The sequence below is a fragment of the Acomys russatus genome, chromosome 14, assembly GCF_903995435.1.
Source record: "Acomys russatus chromosome 14, mAcoRus1.1, whole genome shotgun sequence".
Classification (NCBI taxonomy): domain Eukaryota; kingdom Metazoa; phylum Chordata; class Mammalia; order Rodentia; family Muridae; genus Acomys; species Acomys russatus.
The window spans coordinates 5,972,159-5,995,577 of record NC_067150.1 but is presented as its reverse complement, the minus strand read 5'-3'; the positions used below and the strand labels follow the sequence as shown (position 1 = coordinate 5,995,577).

Genomic DNA, 23,419 nt, shown 5'->3' with positions numbered 1-23,419 from the left:
GCCATTTCTTTCCTTTCATCATGTAGGAATTAAACTCATATCACTGGGCTTGTTGGCAAACACTGTTACCTGCAGAGCCATTTCAGTGGCTTAATATTTTAATTAAAAATATCTTTTCATTATAAGATAGATGATGCTACCAAACTTGACGATTTAGTTCTAGCCAATTTCAAAGAGACAATTTTTTAAAATTAGTTTTCTGTATTTTTAAGAAATTTAAAAGTAACCTAAAGATACCAGTTTCTTCCTGAATGGAAAAATAATCTTGAAAGTCTTTGGTTAAACACTGTCTATGTTTACTCCAAGCTCTGATTTTTATTGCATCTCAATTGCAAGTGAATATATTTGGGAATTTTCTATATTCTTCTCTTAGAAAGATGCCTATTCCGACACTTCCCAAGTTCAAGGGAAACCTAACATACTGTCAATTGATTTAGAATTAAATCAGAGGTAGTACGCTCTACACTCTTCACAGCATCACCCTTGATATCTACATTGATTTCCAATTGATATCAATATCTGTTTCAGACTCGCTTTCTCTAGGTGGGAGTTTCTTTCCTCTTCCACTTTTTATAGTTATTTGCTAATCAGCAGATCCTTTAAATTACAAAAGTAACAAAACTTTTGTAAATTAAGAATTTAACTTCTCTGCAGCACTTTTGATTTGGCTTATGGAAGTCATAGCTGACGATGACAGCGGAGCTGAAATGTCTGTGGTAGCCTTACATGTGTGAACATACACACCAGGAAATTAAGACTGAACAACTGAAGTGCAGTATGAGCATAAAAAGGCGTCCAACTTATGAAGTCTGAATCTCTTGCCTTTTGTTCCTTGAACAAATACGAAGTGCCTGTTGGAATCCAAGCTTTCTCTGGGATCTTGAGATTTCCATTAGCTCACAGACCTCCTCAGGCAGCCTGATAGAAATGTGTTTTGTCCTGAACCAAAAACCCTGACTTCTCTATTTCACTTTTAAGTCCATTATAATCATGTGTTTCACATCATTGATATACTCGAACAAAACCATATAAGAACCCTGTTCCATTCTGCTTTTTTGTACCCATCTTTCATACATATGCATCTTAATATGAACATATCAATAACACACATACACACACACACACACACACACACACACACACACACACACACACATATATATATATATATATATATATATATATATAGAGAGAGAGAGAGAGAGAGAGAGAGAGAGAGAGAGAGAGAGATAAACATCTGAAGACAAATACTTAGTATAAGAAGTTACATTTTAAGGACTTATATGACCCCATATTGATAGTGTCCCTACAGTGTACCAAAGCAATGATGGGGTGGTACCGAGTGTAGGGCCTTTTTTATCCCATGACAAGGAATTCATCCTTTTGTGGTAAAATTCACTGATGTATAGAGAAGGAGCAGTGTTTGAGAGGACTAGATATGCACTAAGGAAGAACATCCGAGAGTATCTTAGATAAGTGAGGCCAAGACCAAGAGCTATAGTAGACTAATACCACAGTCCCAGTGAGAAGAACAAGCAATGATAGTAGAGCTGGGAAGATGGGAAGGGACATGCAGACACAGACAATCCAGAGAACTGAATCTGCATGGCATAATCCTATGGTTATAAAAAATGGAAGAGATGAAGTGAATGAGGATGACAGCTGCAGCGGGAAAAGTGGCCAATGTCTAGATACTACTTGGACTTAGTGATAGCACCATGGTGGTTTATCGTGATCCACCTTCATTTTCAAATTTGGCTAACTATATATCATAAATTATGTTCCTCTAACTAAGAAAACTCATTATTCAATCATGATCATGTCTGATCACATCCATTTAAATATGATAGATACTTGAGAAGCTCATTGTAAGTAAGGAAGCATTATTTAAGATAAGGATCCCTACACAAATATGCAGTAAGCAAAGTCTTTTGGTCATGAAGGTTAAGAGAGCAACATTAGAGTGGATATGCTAGGCTGACCACTAATAGCATAATACAGACAACGGAAAGAAAATCCTGGGAAATCTAGAAGAGGGAATTTTCCTTGGAAAAAATGTGAAGAATCTGTGAAAATTATTGGCAAGAAATTCTAAATAAGTTAGGTCATGCAGATAAAGATAGAAGGAAGAGACTTTGAGGAGGGAGAAACTGAGTGAGACTCGAGGATCACTGAACTGCAGAGATAGTTGGGTGAAGTCTGTATGAGCATGGGAATCTAGGCTTGGGACCCAAGACTCACATTAAAAAACCAGGTGAGACAAAGCACATTTCTTATCCTCGTATTCTGGAGCAGAGTCAGGCTGAGCTCTTGGTCAGCCAGCATGGTTGAATCAGTGAGCTCCAGGTCATGAATAGATTTGATCTCAAGTAAATAAGGTGAGGAACACCTGAGAAATGACAGCAAAGGTTCATCTCTAGCCTTACATGTATGCACACACATGTGCAAACACAAACTCCCCAAACACACAAAATTGCACCTGCTAACTCTCACCCCCATGAACAAGTGAAATAAGACATAATCTATACCCTTGGATTTAGTCATTTGGAAGACATTGATGGCCTTGGCAAAGTCAAGTTTTGTAGACTGCAGATTGTGATATCCAAATTACAGCAAGCAGAGAGATGTACAAGGCAGGGAGTGAAATGAAGTCTCTTAGAAAAAATAGGTTTTAGTCACACAGTCTTAGTCACAGACCTACAAGGTCTTACTAAAAGATATTGGCCAACTTGCTTAATTGAAACCCCAGGTACCCCCCATTAGCTAATTTAATGGTAGCTCATCAAATGTTTCAAAGTTAGGGACTGAAGAGATGGTTCACTGGGTAAAGAGCTTGTTGCACAAGCAAGAAGGACCTGATCTCGATGCCCAGAATCCACAGTAAAATCAGGTATGCTGGTGTACAATTATACATGCAGAACTGAATAAGCTAGAGGAAAGCGGGTCACCAGAGCTCGCTAGCCAACCATCCTAGGCAAACTGAAGAGCTCCAGGTTCAATGAGAGACCCTGTTCCAAAATCTATGAAAGAGAGAGCAACTAAAGTAGACACCTAACAGCAACCTCTGGTCTGCACACACGTACACACACATATGTACAAACACACACATGTATAAGTACATACAAAGAAAAATAGAGTGCTAGGCATTAGGCTGAGAACTAGATAACAAGTAAAAGTGTTCCTTATCTTTTTGCAATGTGTCAGGTTATATGACACAGTTATATATATGACCCTGGGCTCAACTTATAACAATAATGAAAACAGTCAGCTCACAGTTAGCACCTTCTTCCTGTATGTCAGTCATTGCTCTAGTGGGTCCTGGTGAATTATGTGACTTTCTCCATTCACTTTATCCTACAAAAATAATGAAAGACATTTCAGTTTTAGGTTCAAAATGCAGATAAGAAAGCTAAGACACAGAAAGATATAGAAACATGTTGGCAGCCACCCTAACTGGACCAGAACAGTAAAGGGAATACCCAGGGGTGGCTTCAAAGCCTTCTCTTTTCCTTACTATTGTGCCCTCTGCAACCAACAGACATGTTGTTTCCAAACCTTTTACAACTACACCTACTAGGCCCATACAGTCCCTACAGACTGTAGTTTCATAAATGTTAATATATAGAAAAGTAGGAAAATAGAATTAATGCAAAGGTGGAAGAAAAAGGTGTATGGCAAGAGGGGTGGAAGAGAGACTAGAGGGACAGACAGGCTTTGTCTGAGAAACAGACAACATTCATCAGGATGATATGCTAGTGAAACCTTGAAAGATATGTGTAGTCACTTGCTAAGTCAAGAAAGATGATAGAAACGACCCAATATCCACTTGCAAATACAGCGCTTTTCCATTCCCATCTATCTTCCAGAATAAGATTGTACATTCTTGAATCCTTTAAAGAGCATGCTCTTTAAGCACCTGCTCAGAAGACATGATTGGTCCTCACTTTCTGTTTTAGACTTGACCATACTAATAAATCTGGTCTTCTGGCCATATGTCTGGCCAACCAATTTTTAAAAATCATATCATAATGGCTGCTTTCTTGGGATCTCTTGTAAGGCTTCTTAGCAGATGTGGTGTCATAAAGGAATCCTTTCAAGATGAGCTGTTTCCATAAATGTTAAGCTCCAATAAATAGGAGATCTCCCTCAGCTCTCTCTTTAAACATGCAATCACCACTCTACTAAGACAGAATGAAATTCCCAGTGTTTCAGAAAGTATGTATCTTCTAACCATTTTCTATCTCTTTCCTGCCTTGTTGTCATCCCTGGTACCAAAAGAACAAAAGCAAAGGGTGACCTTAATGAACACAGCCTTAAGCAAAATATTCAGAGGACCTTCTGTCTTTCTAATCATCTGTGTGAACTGTTTGCAAAAGCCATCCTCTATCTTTTCATTTCATATACCTGAATAGACATAGCTTAACCCAGCTGGCATTCCCACCTCACATCTAGCCCTTCTGCTTTTCTCACTAAGATTCCTGTGACTATCACTGAGATTGTTTGAGCAAGTCCTTTGTGTACTGAGTGGAATGTTTGAAGCCCAGAGTGTTCATGCTTGTAAGTGTATATGTACTCTACTGCCTAATTTTGATAAGCTAATGTGATCAGCAAGTACCCAGGCTGGAAGGAGACCCTCTGGATGCCACATCTCCAAAGAAGGTGGAGGAACTTAGGTAAGTTCACCACAGTCTCTATTCCAAATTCTTGCTACAGCTCATGTGTTCCTTTGCTGGAGTCATAATTAACTTGCTTTTGGGTAGCATTGTCTTGTGTCTGGCTGAATCTTCACCAAACAACAAAAAAGCCCCATATACTTAACAAAGCAAGGGAGTGAGGTAATGAGGAGAAACTTAGCTGATGATTGGATTCTGCTCTCCCAAACACCTGGCAGAGGCAATGCCTCTCTCTCTCTCTCTCTCTCTCTCTCTCTCTCTCTCTCTCTCTCTCTCTCTCTCTCTCTCTCACTAAGTAATCTTTAATTTGGAATTACAAAGACAATTAGCTCTCTAATGACTTAGAGCAAGGGAGATAATATGTCAATGAAGGAAAATCAAAACACCAGATGATATCCGTAAATGCCCTCCCCCAATATTATACTCATCCTTGGTAAAGGTATTTTCAAAAGATTTTATTTATTCTCTTTATTTTTAAATACTAAACCATATAGATATTATTGCTTAGAGTGCTCTGGGGGACTCTAACTTGTTCCAGTAACTGCAGATTGACAGTTCTGAGTTTAATCTCTATGCTGTCAATGGCTGGGGTGAGTTTCATCTTTATAATGAAGAATTGGCTCTGCTGCCTAAAAACTAAAAGCGATGGAGAAAATTATCACCCAGCTTTAACAAGTAAACCCATTCATTGTAATAAAAAAACAATACCCTGTCCTTGATTCAAGAGGAAAACACTCCTAAGATGAGTTATGGAAGACTGGGTCTCAGGTTAATGGTTGGCAGAAAAGCACTGTGGAGAAAAAGTCCACTGTGTTTGAACACTTGACAAAGGAGTCATGGCTGCTTCAGTCTGACTCTTAGCTCAGAGGGGGCCCAGGGGGTGATGGATAGTACTTACCACTCAACCCTGGTGACCTGGGTACTGGTCTCTAAACCCACATCATGAGCATCATGAGGAAGAGAACATACTGCCCTAAGTCACCCTCCAACCCCCAACCACCCCAAAATACACACATTAAAAAATCATTTTTAAAGGAATGGGAGGATAATACATGTTACTGTAAAGAAGAATAAGATGAGATTTCAGATGGTAGTACATTTCACAGTGGTCACTGCTCAGCCTTACAGGAAGTGGAAATGCTTAAAGTCATCTTCAAGGTTAAGGAGAGCCACTGATCTTCATGGTGTCTATGATCAGAACAGTAGTCTGTATTCACTCACCGGGTGACATGAGCTCAGCACACACTGGCTGAGATACCCAGCAATACCACCAGCTTTCCTCTGCCAGCACAGTCACGATGTGACCATGCACTCTGATGGTGGACAGGGTTTTGGCGGTCTCCTGTCCTCATGAAAGCAATTCAGGATCACTTACACAATCCCACCAAGGCCTGGCTGGAGAGATGGCTTCATGGTACAGTGTGGCAGCTGCTCTTCCACTTCATGAAGCTAATACCAGCCTATAACTCCAATGCCAGGGGATCTGGCACCCCTAGCTTATCTCCACAAGCACAATCACACACATGGCAGACAGATATATATACAGAAATACAGTACTTAAAAAACACAGATAGAACGTAGTAAGGAAAGTCTACATGTACAAATTATATTTCAGGTAGAATTAAAAGAAAGGACCAGGCAGCCTTGATCTTGGTGTAAACCATCACTTTTCATCCAGAAGTCACCAGAGTGTAAGTGAGTATCAACATACAGTGTGAGATTCACTAAACCATACTACTCAATGTTTGTTAGATGTAAGTATTGATTCCGTATATGACTGTGCCTCCAGCTTACTGAGCAGTCATGATGACACACACCATAAACTCCACATTATGGAGGCTTAAGTAGGAGCATTTTGAGAGCAAACCCAGTCTGGCTACTTACTGAGATCCTGTCCTGAAAAGCAAAAGAAACAAAAGACAAGACACCCTTTCAAAATACAGCTAAGAAGACTAAAAGGTTTTAAAGTCAAGGTGAAATAAAGTAACCACTTAAAATAGATAGGTTTTAAAAATTGAAACCAAATAGGATGAACAATTTTGATTCCCCTAAATTTATGTCTTACATTTTAAAACAGTCTAGGTCAAAAGTACAAAATATCAATGGGAGGAAGGTTTTCACAAATCACTCAAGTTAATCATCTCTACCCAAGTGTCAGCGTGATCTCCTGCCAGCATTCTGATTTGGTTATGTATTCATTAATCACAGAAAAATATGGTGGCGAACAAGTCTGGTTTAATTACATGTTTTGTTCAGGAGGTTATTGCTTCCTATAATTATTTCTTTTATGCCAACTCAAGAAATAAGGCTGTTATTACTAAACTTCATTTAAAATATCTAATCACTCTTACGAAGACATTTATCACCTGATCTGTACAAATCAGTAAATCAAAGCTTGGGTATTTGTCTCAAAAATCTCGGTTCACAGAATGTTAAGTCAAGCTAATAGGCAGCATCCATCATACCTCCGCTGAACATGGTAGTCTTCATTACAGCTCTATGCTGTCCATCCATTATAGGGACCATCTGCTACAAAATAAGCAACTGCAATACTTCTCTATCTAAGTGCTTCTGCAAGGAGCCTCCCATCCCAGCCCCGCAGATGAGTTAGACAGTAGTATCACAGTCTTAGCATGTTGGCCATCATGTATGACAGCAGTCATCCTTCAGTCTGTGCTGAGTCCTGGAAGGAAACTGCATAGTCTCTCATCCTACAGTTGCCTAACAAAATACTCACAGGCTACACCACCAAGGAACCACAAAGATGCTGCATTCTCTGGCATAGCTCAGTTATTGCCTGAGGAGGAAAGCATGAGGACAGAGTCCTTACAGGGATGATGGGTTTACTCAGTTAAAGATATGAAGTTGATGACTCTAGATACATTTTTATCAGCTTTTGTTCAACTCTCTGAAACACATCCACAGGTTTGGCCATACATCTCATAAAACATGATGATTTCTAGAAAAATCATGAGAAGCATTGCAGCAACTGTTTGCAAAGTATACCAAACACACATGAACCATTATTTGCAGGTTGTTTTGTTTGTTTGTTTGTTTTTGTTTTGTTTTGTATTGTTTTTCGCTTTGGGGACAATACTTCTAGTCTCAGACTAGCCTCTAGTTCACTGTGTGATGGGGGATGAACTTCAGCTTTTGGTCATGCAGCCCCCACTTCCAAAGTGCTAGGATTATAGGTATGAGCCTCCATGCTTGCCTTCCCAAACAAAACATACTAGAGAAATCTCCCTACAGTTTAATCTGCAATATTGTCAAAGTTTCAATCATATTAAAGATGCAGCGTTAAACACGTGTTGCCTGACTGTGTAATTTAAAATAATAATTCCAAATTCTCCTCATGGTATGTTTGTGCAAAATAAATCACAGAGGTATGCATAAATTATTCATAAATGAACAGTGAGATCGGACAAAGTTAAGAGACCATATAGCTATATATTATTTTTTATCTGACTCTGTATTGCAGAATCGTAATGAGCAGAGACAGCTCAGCAGCACTAGATTTATAGAAAGCTGTGTGGGAACATAGCTCCTTGCATATTTTAGCACCTCATATGGTATTTTCCTACAGGATTTTTTAACTCATCTGTTCTCAAAATTTATGTGATGCTGGCTTAATGAATGAATTTTCAGAGCGCATCTGGGTTGCTTGAAATTTTAAATAAGCAAGTTCAATATTTTTAATTATTCTTGACAGTGTGTACAATAGACCCTGAAATATCTATTTTCCATTTCAGAAAGATCACCTTCACCTTCGATGGATGGACTGCTACTTTTATGTTAGCATATGTAAAGCTGTGTGTGACTCCATTTTATGTAAAACCAAATTAAATATTTATGGGTACTCCATGGCCTGAAATGATTGATTAATTTCACTTTCACCTGAAGTTTGTGATAATTGACTGGAAGTGTTTGTATTTTTTTAGAAAAGAAGCAAAAACAACTACAAACTCGAATATTTTAAAGAGTGCTATAGAACATCTTTAAAGGAGATGAAATGCCCATGGTTCACATTTCAGATTGTGTCTATGTCAATCACATGGCTTTACCCACCCTGACTCAGAGTCACATATTCAAAGCCAAACTTAAGATAAATGTTATTGAATTCTAGTTGGACAACACTAGTCTGGGGAAGAGTGATGTCATCTTTGTTTTCCCTTACAAGTGCAAAACTTAGCATACCTTGGCATGATTGCAGTAGAGCAATTAAGACAGTTCCCTTGGGACAGTCACAGCCATGGACAGCATAGTAGCATATGATACCTGCTGAACCATTTGTCAATCATCAAAATTAATATTTATTACCAAAGAATATTTCAATATACATTGGTTTTTTTTAGTAAAATATATAGATCCCCACCATAAAATAGTTCTTTATGTCCCCAGAGGATTTCCATCAATGTGTTAGCCCTAATCTTTTCAGTTTCTTTCCTTTGACTTTTCTCGCATGTGATCCAGAACCTTTCAAGTCATGCTCAGAAGAACATATAAAATCCCTCCTATGCCCTTCATGTCCCTTTGTTCCTGGTTCCTGAAGATCTTCCCAATGCTATCACCTCTCCTCCCCCTTGCCTTTTGTACCCCTCCAGCCACAGGAGCCTTCTGCTCCTGCAGCATGCTGTACTCATTAAAACCTCAAAAATCTACCCATAGGTAGTACCAACCGAAACCCTCGCTTACAGAGTTTACCCAACTGGCTGATCCATCATTCATTCATTGTCAAGCTTACAACGCAACGCCGTCTGATTCCCCCTAATATAATTTTCATATGATTGTACTTTCCTCATCTCTTTTATTGCTGTTGGAATCTATCTCACTCATTCGTTTATTGGCTTCCTTTCCCTGCCCAGAAAGAAAACAAGAAAGAACAGGAAACAATTATACTCTCTTAGCTCCAGAGTCTAGAACACAGTGGACATTTTCCTGACACTGCTGACAAATTACTCACTGTCCAAATGAATGACTATGGAGTTCTCTTCCCTAAAGATTAAAACTGTGAGGTCCAGATAGATGAGAATGGATAGAATATGACATAGAAGTTGCGCAAATAATTATCATGGACTTTTAATAATGTGTCACCATGTCCAAAAACCTGTCACTAAAGTGGGACAAAGAAAGATAAAAATCTCAGGTGAGGTTGCAAAAGTCCTTCAATAATTCCACTTGAAGTCTGGCACTCCCATGTCTGTGACGCTCTTGAGCTTTTTCTTTCTTTTCTTTTCTTTTCTTTTCTTTTCTTTTCTTTTATTCTCCCTCTCAGTTCTCAGGCCTCCTCATTCTTTATAACATATTCTCTCTCCAAAAAACAAAATAAAACAAACAAACCCCCCCCAAAAAAAACCCTGATGAGTCAATGTTTAAAACCAATGCAAACACCAAGAATATTTTTTAGGCTAGTTACGTGGGTTACGTGGGAAAGAAATTTAGCATGGAAGTGAAGGGAAAGGCTACCGATCCTCTGAGACTGTATTTCAAGTGAGTAACCCCTGAATTAGTGACTGGTATCACAAATAGCTAGAACTCATCATCTTATTATCCTGCCCTACTATCAGGTACAGGGATCTTATGCTCGGCCCAACTTGCCATGTATTGACCTTGTACTAGGGCCGTGATGCCTTAGACACTTTATTTAACCTACTGAACTGGCTACTTCCCCACACTGAGTTTTCCCTTGAGTTTCATTTATTTGAATACTCACCATCTATGCCAAACATAATTCCTACATAAAAACCCTCACTTCACTTACCTGTTTCATGTCCGCTGCTTAACCCTACCATGTCTGTTTCTTACCACGGGTAAGCAATAGTTAGTAAGAACCTCACAGACTTCTGGGATCCCTGAAGCATCATTCACTTTTTCACTTAGATTGGCTCTCAGTGGTGCTCAGCATTGTTGGTATTCCAGAATGATCTGGGTTTACAGTCTTCACAACGGGTCCTCATCATTTTCATGTCTCTAATGGCTGCAGACTTCCATCTTAGCCTGCTTCTACTTTGGCACTGACAGAGAATTAGTATTTCAATTAAAACTACATAAAATGGAAAAAGAAATAAAACCCTTCTAGTATTCTCTCCCCAATTTCTTTTTGGTTCTACAATTGTTTTTTTCAGACTCTCCAATCATGAAATCTTGGAATGAATCCGTAGGCTCTCATTTTTCTAGTAAGTTCTACTATGTGCAGCCACCTCCAGTCCAGGAACCTTTACTATTTTTCTGTTACCAGAGAAACTAAGTATGAGCATGTTGCTCCACAGTCAAGTTCTTCCATCGATCTACTTCTATTCTTCTTTACAGAATCTATGCTCCTTTCTTTACTCATTGATGTCGAGTCTATTCACAGATTTATTGTTGGAAATAGGGAAGGCTTGTCTAAGAACCTCATACTAAGATGTCTGCTTAGCCTTCAGCTTTCAAAAGTGTCAGGAATGACATTTTATTTTTGCATTTATATAGTGCTTTATCCAAAAAAATTTTAATGAGTACAGTAATGAGAAATATATTATTGAGTTAAGAGTTTGGGACATGCTTTTGTTTTATCTTTATTGTAAAATTACATTTTCAACACATTGTTGAAATTTGTGGTTGTAGGACTACATTGATTATAATGCTATCTATTTAGAGAGGCTGTGGTCTCTATCCAATAGTGATATATTTAAAAACCTCTCTAATGGCTTCATTGCATTTTGCATTTGTCTAAATGGCTGTTTGCTTCTAGTTGGCCAGCTGTTCTGTCAGTTTTCCCAATTGGATTGTCACTTTTTCAATTCCAAAATGTTTATTTGCAGTAATTAGGTATTTTTGGAGATTCCCTTTTCAGGTTGTTTGTGTTAATGTAACCAGTCTTAACAAAGATGAAAAAAGATTCTAGTTTTTATCATTTATAAATAAGGAGAATTCTCAGCTATGTTGTATCTAAAATGATACTCTGTGGCAAGCAATATCAAATTTAATTCCAATTGGCTTAAAAGATATGAAATCTATTGGCTCTGCAGACATGAGGTTAAAACAGGTTTTTAAATGGCAGATCTAGAGTCTCAGCTTTTCCTGCAAGGACCCACATTGTTTTTACCTCTCTACATTGCCATCTAGCTTGCTAGCCTTCCTGTGTGGCTGGTTTCTAACAATATCAACTGATATCAATAATGACAGAGACTAAATCTTTGCTACATATACAAAGAAACTGGCCATACCTCCCAACCAGGGTATACTGTTCTATCCCCATATCTAAGTGAGTCGAATTCAGGCACATCTTCACTCTTGAACCAGTATCTATCACTATAACATGCCATGGTCTAATTGACGTATCTATGGCTTCCTGAATCTGTTAGTACTAGTGACAGACGAGGTTGTCAAGCCTCATCAGGCTAAGCAGGATGTCATATGTAATGGTAAGGGAGAGCAAGCACTCTGTCCCTACACCACACTGGAACATGTGGAGTCAACTATAAAATACATTTTATCCCTAAACACACTCTCCACTGACAAAAACAAAGCTGCCTACCTCCTCCCTGACCATCATGACATCTTTTAATCTTTTGATGGACACATGTTCTGTCAATGCAGATTCATGTGGAGCATGTGATACAGTGATGGGTAATACAGGGTTGAACCTAGGATAGCATTTACAGATAAGAATGAGAATCAAACTGCAGAGCCACTTTTGGAAGGCCAAACCCTTAGGCATTACCCCTACTCTCAGAGGCTGGGTGTTTCGTTTATGAAAGGACAAAGTTTACTGATAATGATAAAAGGAAGGGAATGTTTGATGCAATGTCTTCTACTTTGTAGGCATGAAATAACTCTTCAGTTAGAATAGTAAGTAAGATGATGATGATGACCCATTTTCAAATCATACATCACTCAGGAGATACTATAGAACCTGCTGTTGACCATACACATTCTTGTTTATTTTTCAGAGACATTTCAATTTGGTTCCTCCCATGCTGGGTTGTGTAAGATTTTCTCTAGACACCCAACGCAGACATTAAATGACCCAAGACGCAGAACCAAAGACAGACCAACCAAAATCCTGCTTAGCACACCGCTGAGTTCAGAGTTTCCTCTAGAATAGGCTGAGGGGTCACCGCAGAGAGTCCTCCTTCCTGGAGGCCATGGTCTAGGCTGCAGAAAACTTCTACATAAGAAACTTCTGGATTATTTTCTCTAGCAAAAAATATTGTAAAGTTGATAGTGTCCAAGGTACAAAGAAGGAAAAGGCCCACTCATTGCTACTGTACCTATCAATATCAAAGTAGTTTTTAAGGATATATAATGATAAGATGAAAAATGACACTGTTTTATGAAATTTCAAGAAGCTAATAGATTGCAAGGTTCAGAATATGTGTCAGGTACCCAAAGTTTTTAAATGAAAGGGCTAGGTCTAGGATAGGATCTCCTGATTCCTTGTCTGACTTTCTTTAAGCTATTTTTCTTGAAATACAGTATATAAAAAATTTCCTAGACATCTTCTAGAAAATTTAAATTCTCAAGCTCTAATTACAAACATGGACATTCCATGGCTTAGAAAAAAGCTCAGAAAAATCTGGGTAGCTTTAACAGAGTTGCCAGAAATTTCACTGCTCTTCAAAATTTGAAACACACTAACAGCCTCTCTCTTATTGACTAGAAATACACCATCGACAGTTGGGTGTCTAATTAGCTTATTAAACAAGGATGAGAAAGCAATGAAATGATACTTCTATTTTTGAATGTACATATTTACTTTTTTTTTTCAGAATACTTCCATGAGGAGTTGTATAAAGTATATTTTCTTTTTCATAAGTTGATTGGCCAAAAGTAAAGGTGTTCAAATATTATGTCAAAGCTATTCTAAAATGTTTTTACTATATATTATTTATGCATTTTTATAGACGAATATCATAATATTCTGTTTTAAGTAGTAACCTAAGCACTGGCAATATCACATGTGCAATTCTAGTGCCAAAGTTCTGTGTGTAAACTTCAAATAAGTAAGCAAACACTAGCAAAATATTACTCATAAATAGTTTCTATTGGTAATTTCAACTCTGAATGAAAAGTACATGGTATGATAAACACCGAGCTGTGACTTTGCCCAGACTTGATGTTAAAGGAAGTCTACATGGAGATAAAGCTTGAACAGAGCACTAACGTACAGTCTGTGCAGCTGTTTAAAGAAAAGGCAAATTGAGCAGATTAACTGGATAATATACATGACAGACTAGATAAAGAGATAGAGGGGTCAAGATGAAGAAGATATGTAGATTTGATAAACATAAGATAGATAGATAGATAGATAGATAGATAGATAGATAGATGATATCTACATAATAGATTGACAGATAGATGATAGATATATAAATAGGTAGCTCATTAGGTAGATAGATAGATAGATAGATAGATAGATAGATAGATAGATTATATATGGATAGACATGATAGATGGTTGACAGATAAGTAAAAAATAGATGAGAGGTGTTTAAAGATGATAGATGGTTGGTGGGTAGATATGAATAGATGATAGATAGATAGATAGATAGATAGATAGATAGATAGATAGATAGATAGATACATGGTAGATACATAGATAATACAAGATTGTCAATAAATAGATAAGATAAATAGATAAGAATGAGTGCTGAGGTTTGCTGAAATCGTTAAAAACAAAATTACTGTTCAAAAATTCATTATAACTATTTTTTTCTCCTTTCCATCCTTTACTGTCCTTGGTAAAGTGAGTTGATTATTCTTATGGGACTGAACACATTAGAAAAGGCTCAGTTTAACTAAGTGAGTAAATAGTAAACAATGTAAGGTGCTCCCCCCTCTTTTTGAGCATTTGATGGAGACATAAAGAGGCTCCACACAGAGCTACAGGAAACTGAACGTGGCCATATCCCAGGATGTCCACAGCATACCAAGGCATACTTTCATGCATAAGAGTAACATGTTATCAATCATACTTCTCCTAAGAAAATGTATGCTTTTTTTCTTCATAATTGTAAGGGTGGAAAACTCAACAACTGCTTCTTAGCATTCATTAAAATGTTTTAATATATAGTGCACCACAAAATCAGTCATATTATTAATTACTATTACTTTAGATGTTGGACATGGTTACTCACTGCTGTCATACCAATACTGAAGAGTCTGAGGCAAGAGGACTTCTGTGAGTTCCAGGCCAGTCTGAGCTACAGTAACAATACCACACACACACACACACACACACACACACACACACACACACACTCACATGGAATACAATACATAAATATACACTTACACACATACATTCATATATGTGTGTGTATAGATATGACTTTTATTTAAAAGTTTTATTATTGTTTATTTTTAGTTGAGTCTATAGAAAATGGTCTTTTGTAATGATGGTTCTTTGTAGATGAATAAGTTACATGATAAAGCTAGTTCCCTGTAGAGTTCTTGGGTTCGTGTAGCCATACTATCCTAGTACCACTTAATAGCTGAGCCTGCTCTTCATCGTGTGTTTGAGGAGCATGAGTAGGACTTCCTTTCCATCAGTGATGGCCACACCCACTTCCTTTCATCAACAGAATAGTTGTTCTGTATGCCCAGTGATGTGCCTGTCTTCACCCAATAGTTACAGAACCAAACATAGAATTGAGGGAAATGAGAGTGTAGTTGTAATTAGGAGGGTAACATGATTAAAGCGTATGCATGAGTGAAAATGTAAAAGAAAAAATGACGTTACTTGAATACTATAGCATATTTGTATCAAACTATCACTTCAGTGTTTAAAGAAGCTTTAGTTCTTGATCTTAAAATTTCTCCCTGCGTGAAAAAGACCAGGAGAGCCTTGACACATACAAAAAAATGAGAACAAACTGAATTATTTCATAATATAAAAATAATACTTTACAGTGGGATCTTTTTGAAACAGGACGTCTTAGAATGAGGCAGGGCCTGTGATTAGTCACAGTTCTAGAGAGTTACTTGGCAGAGCGAGCGCTGGCTGCCCCGCTGAGGAGGGGCGCTTTGGTCTTCTCTTGTAAGGCTCTGGACAGAGAGCCAGCTGTAAAGCCTGCCCCTTCCGCCCACCACTGGCGGGGAGAGAGAGCCAGGACACCGCAGGTTCACCCAGCTGACTGTGACCCAGTGTCGACACCTGACTGTGAACTAAAGCTTTTCTGTGCCTCACTTTTGTAACAGCACCCCATAAGAGCAGAAGAGCTCTGTTAGCATCAGTTTGGAGTGGCAGGAATAGGAAAAAACTTGTTTTGGCAAAAATTCCTGCTGCTCATTTTGGAAGCTGCTAACCTCTTGCTGTATGTAGTTTATTGTATATGTGAATAATAATATAAATGTATAGGTAAAAATAAAAATAAGTAAAAAAGAAATTAATTATGAAAAAAATTCCTGCTGCGAAAAAAAAAATTGAATCAAATTGGATGAGTCCGGTTATTTAAAAATTCGCAGGTTCTGTAAGGCTACTTCGTTAGTGCCTGCAGTAGGGGATTCTTATTTCAGGCCATTACATGAATAATGACAAGCTTTGGCAGTTACAAGGAGACATATCCCTTTGCATGTGGAAAGTCAGCAGCTGCTGGAGAAAGGAAAATGTTTTGCCAGGAGGTATCAGCTGCAGATAGCGTCTTGGCTAGGGGTGAGAGCCCAGGTCAGCATCCCTGTCTCAGCTTGGGCTTCAACTCTGTAGGCTCCGTGAGTGCTGCCACAGTCGCTGAAGAACGGTCAGAATAGACTGTATGAAACCAATGTTTTTGAGGATAAAAAGAAAAAGAGAAAAGGGAACTTTGTAAGTGAGCATTTTTCTCCCTCGGTTGTAGTCTCGGGACCTCGCTGAGGGAGTACCAAGCCTAGAAGCCCAGTGCTTCTGCTTCTCCTTAGCTAAGGAGCCCTCAGCACGGGGACATACAACTCAGTGGCTGCATTCTGAGGATCCCTTTTCCAATAAAATAGTCATATTACTGTTATTATTTATCAACAAAGTACTCGTTTTAGTGTTCCTATTTAGGATAACAGTGGTGCCCCTTCCCACAGGGCCTGGCCACCTGTCCTCACAGCTCCTTATAAAATGTCCTGAGATCCTTACAAAATGAGTGGAGCCTATCCCATATGCAGACACTAGCTAGCATCACACATCTATCAGCGCCGGGGCATTTGTCCTTGAATTATCTATTTTCAAAGATGCTTTTCTGTTAATGAGCTGCAAAAGCCTCTTATAAAAAAATGTTTACTACCAGCTTAAATTTTAAAAAATAAGAAAGAGAAGAAAACAAGGCCATTAGGAACAAACAGTAAAGACAAAGACAGTTGATACATTAATATGTTAATGAATTCACTCACTCTAAATATAAAGAGGAAGCTAATTGAGCCAGCAGCCAAGATATATTGCCTAAAAATATTTTCTTTATGAATAAAGCATTGATAAGCCAATATTAATATAATAACAGTAAATTGTTTTCACCTCTATTATAGTTGAACATTATGGTTAATTTCTCTTATAAAGGAAATCACACCACTAGAGTTTTTTAGTGTAGCATTGCAATAATCTAATCATAAGAAATCTTTCATATTTATAAGGATTTAGAAAAATTATTTTTCTGTAGGCTGCAATACTCAAAGTTTCTAACAATGCATACTATGAAATCACTTGTTTTATTTTATTTTTTTTCAGTTAGTAGCTATTATGTCATTTTTATTTCCATTCTAAACATGACTAAAGAAAATCATTAATGCAAATATGCTTTTAAAAAGAAACCATTACATAAGCTCCCTGTGCAAACTAATGGTCATGATTTAAACTCTCTTTTCCTTTGTTATACAGTGCTGAGAATTCCAAACATAGCCCCTTCTAACCTCCAATCTTATCATGCTCCCATCTTTTCTGCCTTTCATCTTTTCTCTCACAAATATTTACCGAGAGCCTAATCCATGTCAAGTACAATTTGGCTGCTTGTGTGAGTGTAGACTTTACACAAACCATCACAACCAAAGAATAACTTATCACGATGTCCGAGATGCACTCTCGAAGCACTGGAAAGTGGTACCCACTGCCTGGCAGGTCTTTGTGCAAAGTTTGCCTCCTCCGCTGGGGTTTAGCACAGTGAGAGCTGAAAACTAATCTTGCCCCAACATGCACACACAATACAGCGGTGCACAGTGGATGTTCCTTTTTAAGTAGGTTATCCTCCTCAGGGTGCACGCACGTGACTTCCTCTGCAGCAGTGGTCCTCAACCTTCTGAATGCTGTGACTCCTTAGTACAGTTCCTCATGTTGTGGTGAACCCAAACATGAAATTATTTTCATTGCTACTTCATAACTGTAATTTTGCTACTGTTATTAACTGTAACGTAAATATATGTGTTTTCTAATGTTCTTAGGTAACCACTGTGAAAGGGTCTTTTGACTCCACTAAGGGGTCATGGCCCACAGGTTGAAAACCACTGCTCTAAAGGCTAACCTGAAAGTCATTTTAGAAGTGGCACTCACTTATACCGAGGACTGAAGAGAAATAAGTATGAGGGACTGGGGTCTTGCCTGATGCTTAGGGGCACTTACTGCTCTTCCAGAGAACTATGTTCAGTTGCCAGCACCCACATGGTGCCTAACAATGATCTGACCAAGCAGCAATACACATACATGCATGCATGCATACATACATACATACATGCAGGTAAATACTCATACACATACAACAAAAAATAAAATTTTAATAGCTCTGAGACTGGCTGAGACATGAATGTCTATGCGCAGACCGTTCTTCTTATTGGTTACCGAATCTCTGTGACTTATTATTATTTGCCATTCTTCAAATGGCATGAATGAAGATTTACAGATGTCTTTCTTCTGCTCATACAAAGAGTTGAGAGCCAGCCTTAATTGTTCCGTGCATCTCACACATCTCATACACTTATAATTTTAGGACTGTAAAAAAAATTAAAAATTAAATTAAAAAAATAAATCTTAAAAAAGGAAATATGCATAGAAATAAAGTTTAAACAAGCTATTTCCCATCTCCAGTAATAAGTTAATGCATTTCTTTCTGGTATTTTCTCCTGCATACTTGACAAGTCACTATTAAGTCGTTTGTATTTATATATAATTTTGCATTGTGCTTTATTCAGCTCCATGAGGACCATGTTGTTAAATAAAATGTAGCATTAATTTAAGGACTGTCTAACATTTTATCACAAGGATTTATAATGTAAACATTACATTATTACTAGTCAGTTATTTATAATGGTTTACAATTATACAAGAGTGGTCAGCCAAAATAGTATGCTACTAGTTATTTTGTACAACCCAAGAAAACTTCTTAAAGATAAATGAAAGATTTATCATGGTGTAAATGTTGAATAATAAAGTAAATTTTCAGCTGAAGTATTAAACACTATTGAGTAATTATTAGCTATAGTCTTCAAATATGCTAGTAAGCTTCATCGAATTTTAGTACTCAGAAGAAAAAATCACTCATGTTAACAGATACTTATTTCCCCACAGGACCTTGAGATTGCATGTAGGCAGTTGGAAACAGATACCCTTTAAAGAAATAAATTAGTAGAATATTGAACTACAACAGAATTATATCACACTATAGAAAAGAAAAAGAAATAAATTTGACCATAATTTCTTATTCAAACACATCATTAAAACTTCTAAACAGTTTTACAAGTATTTGAGGCTCACTACAAGCAAACCCACACAATAAACTGTTTTGAAGGTCATTCCAATTAGCCTTCATTGTTCTCAAAGTCAGTCAGTTTCAAGACCCATGCATCCCACGCTCTCAGGACTCGAACAGCTGACCACCGGAGCTATGCTCTCCTAATATCTTCTCTTATACATGCCTGCAGAAGCAGGAGGTCTCTTCGGGCTGTCTCCCTTGTGTCTGGTGCCTAGTCTGGGTTGCATGTGTGAGCTGGGAACAAGCTGACTGTTTCGGGTTATTCATGCCCCTGTCAAAATGGCTTTGGAGTTCCTTACAGAATGGCAGCTTTGGAATAATTTGATTTCAAAACTGCCTGCTACCCTAAGCCCTAACCAGCATTTCGGAAGGATGAAGGAATATCAAAAGCTCCTAATGCCCTCACCTCAAAAGTCAGACAGTGCTTGGAGAATTTTTACTTTTATGGAAAGAGTCTCATAGTCATGGACCAGCTCAGGTTCAAATTGAGAAAGGAGTGGACACCACTGTTCAGTGAAGAAATGAATTTCATTGACAGAAAGGGATTCAATGATGCCAGTCACGTTGTGCATGGACGTCACCTGCTGTTCAGCTGGCACCCATCTCTCCTGTATAGTTCACCTGCACTTTTCTTTAACACACACTTTTTCTTTCCTTCCTTCATTGGAAACTCTTTTCTGCATCAATATTTAAAGAAAGATCTGTGTTTACCTTCTACTCTACTAATAATTAATTTACGACTAATTAAACTACTAATAATGGATATCTAGGAAACATATAGAGCATCACCTTAAGAATTATAAAGTAGTGAGCGTATGGTAGCTATTGGTATCATTATATCAAATAGCAATGAAACTCTTGGCGTAATTATTTTGGTCTTACGCATGCTTCCCTGTGCTCCCGCAACTACACTTTCACACCTTCCTAGATACTCTCTTCAATGCTTGCATCTCTTTCTTTTCCTCACTTTGCCCTTAGCTGCACTGATGACTCCAACATCTTCATTTTATCCCCGCACACCAATTTTTCACTCAAAAGCATCTCACCTTCACAAAAAAAAGTCAAAAATTCTGCAAGTCGCCCTTCACAACACAAGTCCTCCTCTTGGCTCTCCTCTACTATAGCAGTCCAGTTTCCCAACACCTTTGTTTTGCTCTAACCCTAATCTTCCTGACTTCACCTGAACCCCTACAGTAACCCCCATTCTCCACATCTTTGGTCATGAGCACCAAGACTTATGCAAACTTCGACCCATCCTTCTGAAATCTTGTGGTTGTTTAAAGCATGTGTATTTGTTCAGTTTCTCTTTCACAATGATACAATCCAACTAACTCCCCCGCAATTGCTTATATTATTGTGTTCTCTCTCACATCCTTGCATTACATATCTATTCAAAGCTTTACCTGATGGCCTCCTGTCCACAGATCACTTTCATACACACACACACAATCACACACACACACACACACACACACACACACACACACACACACACACTCCTTTTGGAGGACTTAGATTGTTCAGTGAAGAAAACAATGATTGCCTCCCAGAAAGAACCTCTTATGCCTTTTCCCTTTGTTATCTCAAAGTCATTCTGTGTTTCATTATTTCATACTGTCTCTTTTCTTTCATTGTTTCACTTAGAGGAAAAATTGCCACTTCTCAAGGCTTTCTTTCGTTCCTTGGCTCACAATCCCAACTCTATTACCTTCATTACATGATATAGTATTATCTAACTTTTAATCCTCAGCTCTCAGCAACCTTCTCAGGGAAAAATGTTTATCTACTGTCTCCTAAAAATGCCATCTGCCTGTCAATGCTTTAAAATGTTCCACTGTTCCTTTCTTTAGTTCTTAGATATCCTGATCATCAAATCTAGAAAGTAATTTGCCACATACATATTAATTCATAGATTAGTAACTTGAAATATCTCCATGGAACATAAGTATGGCATCAATAAAAACCCTTGTTTCCTTTAGTCACTAAATTTAAGTAGTTATGCAATTTGAATGGCCTTAAAAATTATGCTTTAGGCACAATTAACTAGTGGGATTTTCTGTTCAAACCACATCCTGCTTATTTCGTAAAAACCAAATCTACATGGAGGTAGACCAGATGTCTCTGTTCAATAGTGTCTCTTCGAGATCAAGAAAAACAAACAAACAAAAAAACCAAAACTAAGTTTCTATGATTCACTACCAGTCTACTGGTACTAACTTTGCCCACCCTAAAGCAACATAATCATAGTCTCCTTTGAATTATCACATAATATAATGTATACTTCACTTTTGGTGGATGCCCTTACCTTCCCTACAGTAGCACTATTTCAGAATGCTCTGCATCCTCTTGGCCATAATCTGAGTTGTTCAATAGGACACACTACATGCCTTGCACATGTAAGGTTTCTGAGCTGGAACACTAACTCCATCCACCTATAGCTCTTTAATATAAATGATATTGTGTCTGCTCCTGAATCATTGCCTGCCTGTTGCTGCCTCTGCCTGTTAGCTATGATTGATTTTAACAACCATAGTGCATATTGACATTCATATCCTTGTGTCTGCTTCTGCTTATTTTTCCTTTTTCTATAAAATATAATGTTAATTGAAAGTTGCCTTCAGGCACAAAGTTTCAGGAAAAAATATAACACATAATTAAGTTCCTCCACAGATATTCTAGAAAATAACTTGCATCCCCTAACTTTCTGCTGTCAATTTTCATTACTAAGTATGTATTTTATTAAGATGATCATATCATTTGATAAGATCCACATTGGAAATATGATGTTTTGTGGCTGCTTACAATGCTCTGTACTTAGCTGTCTCCACTGCCTTGTCTGTAGGTCCCCCAGGACCACCTGGGGTAGTCATAGTGGAAGAGATCACAGAAAACACAGCCACTCTCTCATGGAGTCCAGCAACTGACAACCACAGTCCCATCTCCTCCTACAACCTGCAGGCTCGCAGCCCCTTCTCCTTGGGCTGGCAAACGGTGAAGACAGGTAAGAGGTCCTGAGACAGTGTCACACACAGAAACAGCATCTTGGAGCACCAAGTGCTCTTGCCTTAAAGCTCAAGATCATTTGTCAGCTGCAAAATCACATTATTCTTTACCGCATTGACCTCCACTGTGGATTATTTACCTGTGCCATCTAAAAGCAAGCTCGTTTCCTCTCTTCTGTTCACAGTTTGCAAAAAAGAAGCCACACTGTGTCTCTGTTGATGTGTTGAATTAGCTTTCAGATTCACAAAGAAGATGCAAAGATTACATTGCATCAAAGCCCCTGTGGAGCCACTCCTCAGCTTTCCTCAATTATCACAGCATATATGACTCAAGAACAGTTATCAAACCAGAAATGGGACATTGAGCAATGCTCTCAGGCAGGCTCCAGGCCTCCCCAGGGATGTATCAGTTTGACAGACACTTGTTCTCAGGGTGCCGCTCTGGGCAATCCTTTGAATTCTATTACACATAGAGGACTAGAATATAGAACTGTGCCTTCTCTCCACAGGTGGGTTGGGAAACACAACTGCCCACCTCGCAGAAACTTCTGCTGTGTCTTTATAGCCCAATGTCAGTTTTAGTCACAAAATGAAAATCTTACATGAACTACGTGTCTTAAAACAGTGCATCATGGTGTCTGCTTTTAACGTGCTATCTCTTAGTTTTGCTATTTTAATTATTTTCATCACTAGTAATTTCCTTTTTAATGTCATAGCACTAACTTTCCCGAGGCTTTCCCGAGGCTTTCCAATGTGCCTGGAAGTGTGGCAAAGCTAGGGAAAGCCACACTCCTCAGTGGCTATTATAGATACATATTTAGCATAATGTTCAAATATACTCTAAGAATAGAAGAGAAAATTTTCAGAAGAAATTGTGCACACAGAGTGGGGATGAGTGTTTCTGTTGTATTTTAGAGTTATTTCAACCGCTTAAAAGTAAAAGTAAAAAATAAGAATAGACAAGATGGTAGATCTCTACAGTCCTAGGGCTTGAGAAGCCAGGCAAGAGGACCACTAAATGTTCTAATCCAGCCTGAGCTACATAGGAAGCTTGAGGCCAGATGGGC

General features: G+C 38.1%; 1 protein-coding gene across 1 annotated transcript in view; it reads left to right on the top strand.

Moving 5' to 3' along the window:
• Cntn5 (contactin 5) overlaps nucleotides 1-23,419 on the top strand; it is a 445,387-nt gene that overhangs the window by 344,683 nt on the left and 77,285 nt on the right. Inside the window, exon 15 of the mRNA XM_051156769.1 lies at nucleotides 22,193-22,351. Within this exon, the coding sequence (XP_051012726.1) occupies nucleotides 22,193-22,351 (159 nt within the window). The remainder of the gene's footprint in view (nucleotides 1-22,192; nucleotides 22,352-23,419) is intronic.